At 50.6% G+C, this 13,636-nt stretch overlaps 1 protein-coding gene across 1 annotated transcript in view; it reads left to right on the top strand.

Annotated features, from left to right (window-relative positions):
* The window catches only part of LOC110528541 (alpha-1-syntrophin), a 73,684-nt gene that overhangs the window by 47,495 nt on the left and 12,553 nt on the right, over nucleotides 1–13,636 (top strand). The window contains exon 3 of the mRNA XM_021610658.2: nucleotides 13,117–13,309. Within this exon, the coding sequence (XP_021466333.1) occupies nucleotides 13,117–13,309 (193 nt within the window). The remainder of the gene's footprint in view (nucleotides 1–13,116; nucleotides 13,310–13,636) is intronic.

Below are 13,636 nucleotides of genomic sequence, written 5' to 3'. Positions count from 1 at the left end.
ATAACACACAGAAATGCGAGCCTTAGGTCATTAATATGGTCGAATCCGGAAACAAGACGTTCATTCGTTCAGTGAAATACGGAACCGTTCCATATTTTATCTAATGGGTGGCATCCATCAGTCTAAATATTCCTGTTACATTGCACAACCTTCAATGTTATGTCATAATTATGTAAAATTCTGGCAAATTAGTTCGCAATGAGCCAGGCAGCTCAAACTGTTGCATATACCCTGACTCTGCGTGCAATGAACGCAAGAGAAGTGACACAATTTCACCTGGTTAATATTGCCTGCTAACCTGGATTTCTTTTAGCTAAATATGCAGGTTTAAAAATATATACTTCTGTGTATTGATTTCAAGAAAGGCATTGATGTTTATGGTTAGGTACACGTTGGAGCAACGACAGTCCTTTTTTGCGAATGGGCACTGCATCGATTATATGCAACGCAGGACACTCTAGATAAACTAGTAATATCATCAACCATGTGTAGTTAGTTATAACTAGTGATTATGATTGATTAAGTTTAATGCTAGCTAGCAACTTACCTTGGCCTCTTACTGCATTTGCGTAACAGGCGGTCTCCCCGTGAGGCAGGTGGTTAGAGCTTTGGACTAGTTAACCGTAAGGTTGCAAGATTGAATCTGTCGTTCTGCCCCTGAACAAGGCAGTTAACCCAGGCCGTCATTGAAAATAAGAATGTGTTGTTAACTGACTTGCCTCGTTAAATAAAGATTCAATAAAGGTTTACGATTGTTATGAAAACTTGAAATCAGCCCTAATTAATCGGCCATTCCGATATATCGATCGACCTCTACCAAACAATTCTATTTTTGTTTCATCAGACCAGAGGACATTTCTCCAAAAAGTATGATCTTTGTCCCCATTTGCAGTTGCAAACTGTAGTCTGTTTTTTTTATGGCTGTTTTTCCTCCAGCGTCTTCACAAGGTCCTTTGCTTGTCACGACTGCTGCCGAAGTCGTTGCCTCTCCTTGTTCGGGCGGTGCTCGGCGTTCGACGTCACCGGTCTTCTAGCCATCATTGATCCTTTTTTCATTTTCCATTGGTTTTGTCTTGTCTTCCCATACACCTGTTTTCAATCCCATTCATTACCTGTTGTGTATTTAACCCTCTGTTTCCCCTCATGTCTTTGTCAGAGATTGTTTTATTGTCAGTGTAGTGTGATTGTTGTATAGGTGTGCGTCGGGTCCTTGTACCCATGTTTATGTACATTTAGTGTTATGGAGCATACTCCGTGGACTTTATTAAAAGACTCCATTTTACACTCCATTTGACTCTCCTGCGCCTGACTTCCCTGCCACCTATTACATCTACGCATGATAGAATCTCTGACCAAATATATGAAGTCAGCAGGAGAGGACACTATGCCCATGGAGCTGGAGGAACGCGTTCAGGAACAAGCTAGGGAGATTGACGTTATCAGCTCCGTCATGGATCACATTGCCATGAAAATGGATCGCTGGGAGAGACAGGGAGTTTCTCCAGCGCCACCACCACCACAACCGGAATCTCCCGTGAACGATTTTTCCTCTCCGGAATCGAGGATCCATTTATCCCTACCTACGGGATACAACGGAGATACTGCCGGCTGCCAGGGTTTCCTCCTTAAACTGAACTTGTATCTAGCCACGGCCTCCCCAGTACCATCTGACCGTGAGAAGAGTTACGCCCTCGTCTCATGCCTCACCGGGAAAGCCCTGGAATGGGCCAGCGCTGTGTGTAGTAGGGAGGTTGTGGCGCTGGACCATTTTGAGGAGTTCACCCGCCAATTCCGGATAGTATTCGATCACCCACCTGAAGGCAAAGCAGCGGGTGAGCTTCTCTATCATCTGAGGCAGGAGACGAGGAGTGCACAGGATTTTGCCTTGGAGTTTAGGACCTTGGCTGCCGGCGCTGGATGGAGCGACAGGGCCCTGATCGACCATTACCGTTGTAGTCTACGCGAGGACGTCCGTCGGGAGCTGGCCTGTAGAGACACCACCCTCACCTTCGACCAGCTGGTGGACATGTCCATCAGGCTGGACAACATGCTGGCTACTCGTGGACGTCTAGATCGGGGTCTGGTTGTTCCATCCTCCCGCACCCTCTCTCCCGAACCTATGGAATTGGGAGGGATGGTGCGCAGGGAGACCGGAGGGGGTTCCCGCTCGAGCACCATTCAAGGTCGCAGAGAGCACACTGCTGGTCGGTGCCGGGTTGGTTCCTCTGGGAATAGAGAGGGCAGGCAGGGCATTCTGGCGTCACCCCAGGTGAGTAGGCACCATTCTCATCCAGAGCCCTCTGCTGCACTAATGTTTGTCTCTGTCTCTTTTCCTGACTTTTCACTGCATTCCCAGTATAAGGCGCTAGTAGATTCGGGTGCGGCTGGAAATTTCATTAATAAAAGTCTAGCTCATAGTTTAGGGATCCCTATTGTTCCTGTGGATATGCCTTTCCCTATTCATGCCTTAGATAGTCGACCATTAGGGTCAGGGTTTATCAGGGAGGTAACCGCACCTTTGTGTATGATAACGCAGGAGGGTCACAAGGAGAAGATTAGTCTTTTCCTTATTGATTCTCCTGCGTATTCTGTGGTGCTAGGCCTACCCTGGTTAGTTTGTCATAACCCCACTGTTTCTTGGCCACAGAGGGCTCTCACAGGGTGGTCGCGAGAATGCTCAGGTAGGTGTTTAGGGGTTTCCGTTGGTGCTACTACGGTGGAAAGTCCAGACCAGGTCTCCACCGTGCGCATTCCCCCCGAATATGCCGATTTGGCTCTCGCCTTCTGTAAAAAGAAGGCGACTCAATTACCACCCCATCGACTGGGGGATTGTGCGATAGATCTCCTGGTAGACGCTGCATATCCCAAGAGTCACGTGTATCCCCTGTCGCAAGCGGAGACGGAGGCTATGGAGACATATATCTCTGAATCCCTGCATCAGGGGTTCATTCAGCCATCCATTTCACCCGTCTCTTCGAGTTTCTTTTTTGTGAAAAAAAAGGATGGTGGTTTACGCCCGTGCGTTGATTATCGAGGTCTTAATAAAATCACAGTGAAATATAGTTACCCGCTACCTCTGATCAATACGATTATTGAGTTAATGCACGGGGCACGTTTTTTCACAAAATTGGATCTCAGGAGTGCGTACAATCTGGTGCGTATTAAGAAGGGTGATGAGTGGAAGACGGCATTTAGCACCACCTCAGGTCATTATGAGTACCTGGTCATGCCATATGGGTTGATGAATGCTCCATCAGTTTTCCAATCATTTGTAGATGAGATCTTCAGGGACCTGCACGGGCAGGGTGTAGTGGTGTATATCGATGATATTCTGATATACTCTGCTACACGCGCCGAGCATGTGTCCCTGGTGCGCAGGGTGCTTGGTCGCCTGTTGGAGCATGATCTATATGTCAAGTCTGAGAAATGCTTGTTTTTCCAACAATCCATCTCCTTCCTAGGGCATCGGATTTCCACTTCAGGAGTGGAGATGGAGAGCGACCGCATTACAGCCGTGCGTAATTGGCCGACTCCAACCACGGTAAAGGAGTTGCAGCGTTTTTTTTGGGTTTTCCAATTACTACCGGAGGTTTATCCGGGGTTTTGGTCAGGTGGCAGCTCCCATTACCTCACTGCTAAAGGGGGGCCCGGTGCGCTTGCAGTGGTCGGCTGAGGCGAACAGGGCTTTTGAGCACCTGAAGACTCTGTTTACTTCTGCGCCTGTGCTGGCTCATCCGGATCCCTCTTTGCCATTCATAGTGGAGGTGGACGCATCCGAAGCTGGGATAGGAGCAGTGCTCTCTCAGCGTTCGGGTACGCCACTGAAGCTTCGCCCCTGTGCTTTCTTTTCTAAGAAGCTCAGCCCGGCGGAGCGAAACTATGATGTGGGGAACCGGGAGCTGTTAGCTGTCGTAGAAGCTTTGAAGGTGTGGAGGCATTGGCTTGAGGGGGCTAAACACCCTTTTCTCATCTGGACTGACCACCGCAATCTGGAGTATATCCGGCAGGCAAAGAGATTGAATCCTCGCCAGGCAAGGTGGGCCATGTTTTTCACTCGTTTTGTGTTTACTCTTTCTTACAGACCAGGCTCCCAGAACGTTAAGGCAGACGCATTGTCTCGGCTGTATGACACAGAGGAGCGGTCCATGGATCCCACTCCCATACTCCCAGCTTCGTGTTTGGTGGCGCCAGTAGTGTGGGAGCTGGACGCGGACATAGAGCGGGCGTCACGTGCAGAGCCTTCTCCCCCTGAGTGTCCAGCTGGTCGTCTGTACGTTCCGTCTGCTGTACGCGACCGATTGATATATTGGGCTCACACGTCACCCTCCTCTGGTCATCCTGGGATAGGTCGGACGATGCGCTGTCTTGACGGGAGATACTGGTGGCCCACTTTAGCTAAGGACGTGAGGATTTATGTTTCTTCCTGCTCGGTGTGCGCCCAGTGCAAGGCTCCTAGACACCTGCCCAGAGGTAAGCTACAACCTCTACCCGTTCCTCAACGGCCGTGGTCACACCTGTCGGTGGATTTTTTGACCGATCTTCCACCTTCACAGGGTTACACCACGATCCTGGTCGTTGTGGATCGGTTTTCTAAGTCCTGTCGTCTCCTCCCTTTGCCCGGTCTCCCTACGGCCTTACAAACTGCAGAGGCCCTGTTTACACACGTTTTCCGGCACTATGGGGTGCCTGAGGATATAGTGTCTGATCGGGGTCCCCAGTTCACATCAAGGGTCTGGAAGGCGTTCATGGAGCGTCTGGGGATCTCGGTTAGTCTACCTCAGGTTTTCACCCCGAGAGTAATGGGCAGGTGGAGAGAGTTAACCAGGATGTGGGTAGGTTTCTGCGGTCTTATTGCCAGGATCGGCCGGGGGAGTGGGCGAAGTTCGTGCCCTGGGCAGAGATGGCTCAGAACTCGCTACGTCACTCCTCCACTAACCTTACTCCCTTTCAATGTGTATTAGGGTATCAGCCGGTTCTGGCTCCTTGGCATCAGAGCCAGACCGAGGCCCCTGCGGTGGACAATTGGTTTCGGCACGCTGAGGAGACCTGGGAGGCAGCCCACGTCCACCTTCAGCGTGCCATAAGGCGCCAGAAAATTGGCGCAGACCGTCGCCGCAGTGAGGCCCCAGTGTTCGCACCAGGGGACAGGGTCTGGCTCTCGACCCGAAACCTGCCCCTTCGCCTTCTCTGCCGGAAGCTGGGTCCGCGGTTTGTGGGGCCGTTTAAAGTCCTGAGGAGAGTGAACGAGGTATGTTATAGGTTACAACTACCCACTCATTACCGTATTAACCCCTCGTTCCATGTGTCTCTCCTCAGGCCGATGGTGGCTGGCCCGCTCCAGGAGGCTGAAGTGCGTAATGTTCCTCCGCCTCCTCTAGACATCGAGGGGGTTCCGGCGTACTCTGTTCGATCCATTTTGGATTCGAGACGTCGGGCGAGGGGCCTTCAGTACCTCGTGGACTGGGAGGGGTACGGGCCGGAGGAGAGATGCTGGGTTCCGGTGGAGGACGTGTTAGATCCTTCCATGTTATCAGAATTCCACCGTCTCCATCCGGATCGCCCTGCACCTCGCCTTCCGGGTCGTCCCCGAGGCCGGTGTCAACGCGCAGCTGGAGCCGCGCGTCAGGGGGGGGGTACTGTCACGACTGCTGCCGAAGTCGTTGCCTCTCCTTGTTCGGGCGGTGCTCGGCGTTCGACGTCACCGGTCTTCTAGCCATCATTGATCCTTTTTTCATTTTCCATTGGTTTTGTCTTGTCTTCCCATACACCTGTTTTCAATCCCATTCATTACCTGTTGTGTATTTAACCCTCTGTTTCCCCTCATGTCTTTGTCAGAGATTGTTTTATTGTCAGTGTAGTGTGATTGTTGTATAGGTGTGCGTCGGGTCCTTGTACCCATGTTTATGTACATTTAGTGTTATGGAGCATACTCCGTGGACTTTATTAAAAGACTCCATTTTACACTCCATTTGACTCTCCTGCGCCTGACTTCCCTGCCACCTATTACATCTACGCATGATAGAATCTCTGACCAAATATATGAAGTCAGCAGGAGAGGACACTATGCCCATGGAGCTGGAGGAACGCGTTCAGGAACAAGCTAGGGAGATTGACGTTATCAGCTCCGTCATGGATCACATTGCCATGAAAATGGATCGCTGGGAGAGACAGGGAGTTTCTCCAGCGCCACCACCACCACAACCGGAATCTCCCGTGAACGATTTTTCCTCTCCGGAATCGAGGATCCATTTATCCCTACCTACGGGATACAACGGAGATACTGCCGGCTGCCAGGGTTTCCTCCTTAAACTGAACTTGTATCTAGCCACGGCCTCCCCAGTACCATCTGACCGTGAGAAGAGTTACGCCCTCGTCTCATGCCTCACCGGGAAAGCCCTGGAATGGGCCAGCGCTGTGTGTAGTAGGGAGGTTGTGGCGCTGGACCATTTTGAGGAGTTCACCCGCCAATTCCGGATAGTATTCGATCACCCACCTGAAGGCAAAGCAGCGGGTGAGCTTCTCTATCATCTGAGGCAGGAGACGAGGAGTGCACAGGATTTTGCCTTGGAGTTTAGGACCTTGGCTGCCGGCGCTGGATGGAGCGACAGGGCCCTGATCGACCATTACCGTTGTAGTCTACGCGAGGACGTCCGTCGGGAGCTGGCCTGTAGAGACACCACCCTCACCTTCGACCAGCTGGTGGACATGTCCATCAGGCTGGACAACATGCTGGCTACTCGTGGACGTCTAGATCGGGGTCTGGTTGTTCCATCCTCCCGCACCCTCTCTCCCGAACCTATGGAATTGGGAGGGATGGTGCGCAGGGAGACCGGAGGGGGTTCCCGCTCGAGCACCATTCAAGGTCGCAGAGAGCACACTGCTGGTCGGTGCCGGGTTGGTTCCTCTGGGAATAGAGAGGGCAGGCAGGGCATTCTGGCGTCACCCCAGGTGAGTAGGCACCATTCTCATCCAGAGCCCTCTGCTGCACTAATGTTTGTCTCTGTCTCTTTTCCTGACTTTTCACTGCATTCCCAGTATAAGGCGCTAGTAGATTCGGGTGCGGCTGGAAATTTCATTAATAAAAGTCTAGCTCATAGTTTAGGGATCCCTATTGTTCCTGTGGATATGCCTTTCCCTATTCATGCCTTAGATAGTCGACCATTAGGGTCAGGGTTTATCAGGGAGGTAACCGCACCTTTGTGTATGATAACGCAGGAGGGTCACAAGGAGAAGATTAGTCTTTTCCTTATTGATTCTCCTGCGTATTCTGTGGTGCTAGGCCTACCCTGGTTAGTTTGTCATAACCCCACTGTTTCTTGGCCACAGAGGGCTCTCACAGGGTGGTCGCGAGAATGCTCAGGTAGGTGTTTAGGGGTTTCCGTTGGTGCTACTACGGTGGAAAGTCCAGACCAGGTCTCCACCGTGCGCATTCCCCCCGAATATGCCGATTTGGCTCTCGCCTTCTGTAAAAAGAAGGCGACTCAATTACCACCCCATCGACTGGGGGATTGTGCGATAGATCTCCTGGTAGACGCTGCATATCCCAAGAGTCACGTGTATCCCCTGTCGCAAGCGGAGACGGAGGCTATGGAGACATATATCTCTGAATCCCTGCATCAGGGGTTCATTCAGCCATCCATTTCACCCGTCTCTTCGAGTTTCTTTTTTGTGAAAAAAAAGGATGGTGGTTTACGCCCGTGCGTTGATTATCGAGGTCTTAATAAAATCACAGTGAAATATAGTTACCCGCTACCTCTGATCAATACGATTATTGAGTTAATGCACGGGGCACGTTTTTTCACAAAATTGGATCTCAGGAGTGCGTACAATCTGGTGCGTATTAAGAAGGGTGATGAGTGGAAGACGGCATTTAGCACCACCTCAGGTCATTATGAGTACCTGGTCATGCCATATGGGTTGATGAATGCTCCATCAGTTTTCCAATCATTTGTAGATGAGATCTTCAGGGACCTGCACGGGCAGGGTGTAGTGGTGTATATCGATGATATTCTGATATACTCTGCTACACGCGCCGAGCATGTGTCCCTGGTGCGCAGGGTGCTTGGTCGCCTGTTGGAGCATGATCTATATGTCAAGTCTGAGAAATGCTTGTTTTTCCAACAATCCATCTCCTTCCTAGGGCATCGGATTTCCACTTCAGGAGTGGAGATGGAGAGCGACCGCATTACAGCCGTGCGTAATTGGCCGACTCCAACCACGGTAAAGGAGTTGCAGCGTTTTTTTTGGGTTTTCCAATTACTACCGGAGGTTTATCCGGGGTTTTGGTCAGGTGGCAGCTCCCATTACCTCACTGCTAAAGGGGGGCCCGGTGCGCTTGCAGTGGTCGGCTGAGGCGAACAGGGCTTTTGAGCACCTGAAGACTCTGTTTACTTCTGCGCCTGTGCTGGCTCATCCGGATCCCTCTTTGCCATTCATAGTGGAGGTGGACGCATCCGAAGCTGGGATAGGAGCAGTGCTCTCTCAGCGTTCGGGTACGCCACTGAAGCTTCGCCCCTGTGCTTTCTTTTCTAAGAAGCTCAGCCCGGCGGAGCGAAACTATGATGTGGGGAACCGGGAGCTGTTAGCTGTCGTAGAAGCTTTGAAGGTGTGGAGGCATTGGCTTGAGGGGGCTAAACACCCTTTTCTCATCTGGACTGACCACCGCAATCTGGAGTATATCCGGCAGGCAAAGAGATTGAATCCTCGCCAGGCAAGGTGGGCCATGTTTTTCACTCGTTTTGTGTTTACTCTTTCTTACAGACCAGGCTCCCAGAACGTTAAGGCAGACGCATTGTCTCGGCTGTATGACACAGAGGAGCGGTCCATGGATCCCACTCCCATACTCCCAGCTTCGTGTTTGGTGGCGCCAGTAGTGTGGGAGCTGGACGCGGACATAGAGCGGGCGTCACGTGCAGAGCCTTCTCCCCCTGAGTGTCCAGCTGGTCGTCTGTACGTTCCGTCTGCTGTACGCGACCGATTGATATATTGGGCTCACACGTCACCCTCCTCTGGTCATCCTGGGATAGGTCGGACGATGCGCTGTCTTGACGGGAGATACTGGTGGCCCACTTTAGCTAAGGACGTGAGGATTTATGTTTCTTCCTGCTCGGTGTGCGCCCAGTGCAAGGCTCCTAGACACCTGCCCAGAGGTAAGCTACAACCTCTACCCGTTCCTCAACGGCCGTGGTCACACCTGTCGGTGGATTTTTTGACCGATCTTCCACCTTCACAGGGTTACACCACGATCCTGGTCGTTGTGGATCGGTTTTCTAAGTCCTGTCGTCTCCTCCCTTTGCCCGGTCTCCCTACGGCCTTACAAACTGCAGAGGCCCTGTTTACACACGTTTTCCGGCACTATGGGGTGCCTGAGGATATAGTGTCTGATCGGGGTCCCCAGTTCACATCAAGGGTCTGGAAGGCGTTCATGGAGCGTCTGGGGATCTCGGTTAGTCTACCTCAGGTTTTCACCCCGAGAGTAATGGGCAGGTGGAGAGAGTTAACCAGGATGTGGGTAGGTTTCTGCGGTCTTATTGCCAGGATCGGCCGGGGGAGTGGGCGAAGTTCGTGCCCTGGGCAGAGATGGCTCAGAACTCGCTACGTCACTCCTCCACTAACCTTACTCCCTTTCAATGTGTATTAGGGTATCAGCCGGTTCTGGCTCCTTGGCATCAGAGCCAGACCGAGGCCCCTGCGGTGGACAATTGGTTTCGGCACGCTGAGGAGACCTGGGAGGCAGCCCACGTCCACCTTCAGCGTGCCATAAGGCGCCAGAAAATTGGCGCAGACCGTCGCCGCAGTGAGGCCCCAGTGTTCGCACCAGGGGACAGGGTCTGGCTCTCGACCCGAAACCTGCCCCTTCGCCTTCTCTGCCGGAAGCTGGGTCCGCGGTTTGTGGGGCCGTTTAAAGTCCTGAGGAGAGTGAACGAGGTATGTTATAGGTTACAACTACCCACTCATTACCGTATTAACCCCTCGTTCCATGTGTCTCTCCTCAGGCCGATGGTGGCTGGCCCGCTCCAGGAGGCTGAAGTGCGTAATGTTCCTCCGCCTCCTCTAGACATCGAGGGGGTTCCGGCGTACTCTGTTCGATCCATTTTGGATTCGAGACGTCGGGCGAGGGGCCTTCAGTACCTCGTGGACTGGGAGGGGTACGGGCCGGAGGAGAGATGCTGGGTTCCGGTGGAGGACGTGTTAGATCCTTCCATGTTATCAGAATTCCACCGTCTCCATCCGGATCGCCCTGCACCTCGCCTTCCGGGTCGTCCCCGAGGCCGGTGTCAACGCGCAGCTGGAGCCGCGCGTCAGGGGGGGGGTACTGTCACGACTGCTGCCGAAGTCGTTGCCTCTCCTTGTTCGGGCGGTGCTCGGCGTTCGACGTCACCGGTCTTCTAGCCATCATTGATCCTTTTTTCATTTTCCATTGGTTTTGTCTTGTCTTCCCATACACCTGTTTTCAATCCCATTCATTACCTGTTGTGTATTTAACCCTCTGTTTCCCCTCATGTCTTTGTCAGAGATTGTTTTATTGTCAGTGTAGTGTGATTGTTGTATAGGTGTGCGTCGGGTCCTTGTACCCATGTTTATGTACATTTAGTGTTATGGAGCATACTCCGTGGACTTTATTAAAAGACTCCATTTTACACTCCATTTGACTCTCCTGCGCCTGACTTCCCTGCCACCTATTACATCTACGCATGACATTGCTGTTGTTCTGGGATTGATTTGCATACTTTTCACACCAAAGTACATTCATCTCTAGGAGACAGAACGCGTCTCCTTCCTGAGTGGGATGACGGCTGCGTGGTCCCATGGTGTTCATACCTGTGTACTATTGTTTGTACAGATGAACGTGGTACCTTCAGGCATTTGGAAATTGCTCCCAAGGATGAACCAGACTTGTGGAGGTCTCCAATTATTTTTGTGAGGTCTTGGCGGATTTCTTTTGATTTCCCCATGATGTCAAGCAAATTAAGTTTGAAGGTAGGCCCTGAACTACATCCACAGGTACACCTCCAATTGACTCAAATGATGTCAATTAGCTTATCAGAAGCTTCTAAAGCCATGACATAATTTTCTGGAATTTTGCAAGCTGTTTAAAGGCACAGTCAACTTAGTTTATGTAAACTTCTGACCCACTGCAATTGTGATACAGTGAATTATAAGTTAAATAATCTGTCATTAAACAATTGTTGGAAAAATTGATTGAAAAACAAGTTTTAATGACTCCAACCTAAGTGTATGTAAACTTCCGACTTCAACTGTAGAAGCAAAGTATCCAGGAGTCACTGAGGTTTGAAACAGTGGAGGGCTATCAGGTGCTTGTGTGTGTGTGTGTGTGTGCGTGTGTGTGTGTGTGTATGTGCGTATGTGTAGGTCAGAGTTTGTTGTGTGAAAGTGTTGCCCAGTCAACCATGTTTGTGGGCTTTTGCAAGTGTGAGGGGTGTTAAACCAGCGTGTTTGAGACCACAGAGACAGCAGCCGGGTCGTGCAAGATCCACTGCGAAGTAGGACATCGGGAGATGACTTGACAAACAGCCACTAGGGGCAACGGTAAGCGCTATTACCATCCAGTAGGCTTGGTTTTACTAGGAGTCTCCGGCTCCGAGAGTCACGTGTTTTAACCCTATACCAAATCTTAATGGACAAACATGAGTGAGTGAGTGAGTGAGTGAGTGAGAATAATGCTGACTGGGGTCTGGGTGAGAGACTGACTCACTGATTGAATGACTGACTCACTGACTGACACACTGACTGACTCACTGACTGACACACTGACTCACTGGCTGACGCTGAGTCACTGACTGATTGAATCACTGACTGACTGAATCACTGACTGAATCACTGACTGACTGAATCACTGACTGACTGACTCGCTGACTGACTCACTGACTCATCAACACTGGCTGACTGACTGACTCACTGACGCTGACTGACTCACTGACGCTGACTGACTCACTGACGCTGACTGACTCGCTGACTGACTCACTGACGCTGACTGACTCACTGACGCTCACTGACTCACTTTCTCTGACTCACTTTCACTGACTCACTTTCACTGACTCACTGACTGACTCACTGACACTGACTGACTCACTGACGCTGACTGACTCGCTGACTGACTCACTGACTGACTCACTGACACTGACTGACTTGCTGACTGACCGACCGGGGCAGGGATGGGCAACTGACGGCCCGCAGCCTCCCTTTTGAAAGCCATCAGATCAATTTGTATATATTTTTTTCAACTCAGTCGGGGTCTCAAATTACTATTGAATAGAAGAATACACAAGGTCCAATTTCTACATTTGGTTGTGCATCATGTCAGTCACTGAAAGTCAGTCAATTAGCCCATGTCAGCAAACCTTTTTTAGATTGGTGTTAGTCTAGCGGCCAGCTATCTAAACTTAGTAATCATGGTCCACTGATTGTTGTTAGTTTCACTCAGATATCATATTAAAAACATTTATCTGCGTTCTATGGCAGAATGTGTGGAATTGCATGAAATGTGTTATAAAATCCATGTGTAGGAATAGGGGGCCATGTGTAGGAATAGGGGGCCATGTGTAGGAATAGGAGGCCATGTGTAGGAATAGGAGGCCATGTGTAGGAATAGGAGGCCATGTGTAGGAATAGGGGGCCATGTGTAGGAATAGGGGGCCATGTGTAGGAATAGGCCATGTAAGAGAGAAGGGATGCGTGGTGAGCAGAGGATCTGGATTTGACTCAGTGACTTCACAATTCACAGCAGTGAAAGAGAATACTTATGAAGTTCACAACATTGATAAGATCCCAGGCTATACTCCAAACTCCAAGTTCATTTGACTAATTAACCTTCTAAAGTACACTCCATTAGCTAAACATTGAGGGGTGGTTTGCCGGACACGAATCAGGCGTAGTTCTGAATTAAAAATGATTCTCAATGGAGATTTTTAGTCTTGGTTTACAGGCTTAATCTGTGTCTAGGAAACCGACCCTTATAGTATCAAAGTCACAATAGTTGTTCTTACTCTCACTGCTTCCAATTCACCTGATATGATACCTTACATACCTTCCTTCTCCCTCTCAATTTGAATCCTCCTTAATACAACTCTCCCCATCTCTTGTTTCCTATCACAGTGAAATACATCAAGGAGATGTCAGCCTTCTTTAAGAACACCTTGCCCGGTGCACCCCTACCCTGGGACTCCCCCCATGCCACGCCACAGAAGGGCGCAGACGCCCCCCCTACCGAGCTGAAGGAGGCCAGGACCATCCCCCTGAAAATGTGCCAGGTGACCAGGAAGCAGTGCCCCCCGGACACAGAGAACAGGTACTGTGGGTGAAACCCAGTTCAATGGGGAACTGAGTTACATGATCAGAGAGAAAAAAAGAGAGAGCGGGAGACCGACGGAGAGGCGGACGGAGAGACAGAGAGAGGGAGACGGACGGAGAGAGGGAGAAACTGGGTACGATAGCTTGTATCTTGAATTCAGTAAGATGTTCATGAAGTCAGATGACTCACAAGGCACTCCTTTTGGAATCTAAATCAAGGCTCCTTGAATATAACGAGCACTCTACATTTGAATATTTACCTGATGCAAAGTAACACTCCTTTTTCTCACCAAGGTCTGGGCCTGTACCGACAAAAGGTCTGGGC

The sequence above is a fragment of the Oncorhynchus mykiss genome, chromosome 7 (genome assembly GCF_013265735.2).
Source record: "Oncorhynchus mykiss isolate Arlee chromosome 7, USDA_OmykA_1.1, whole genome shotgun sequence".
NCBI lineage: Eukaryota > Metazoa > Chordata > Actinopteri > Salmoniformes > Salmonidae > Oncorhynchus > Oncorhynchus mykiss.
Note: the sequence above shows the minus strand (reverse complement) of the source record. Positions and strands in the feature narration are given on the sequence as shown.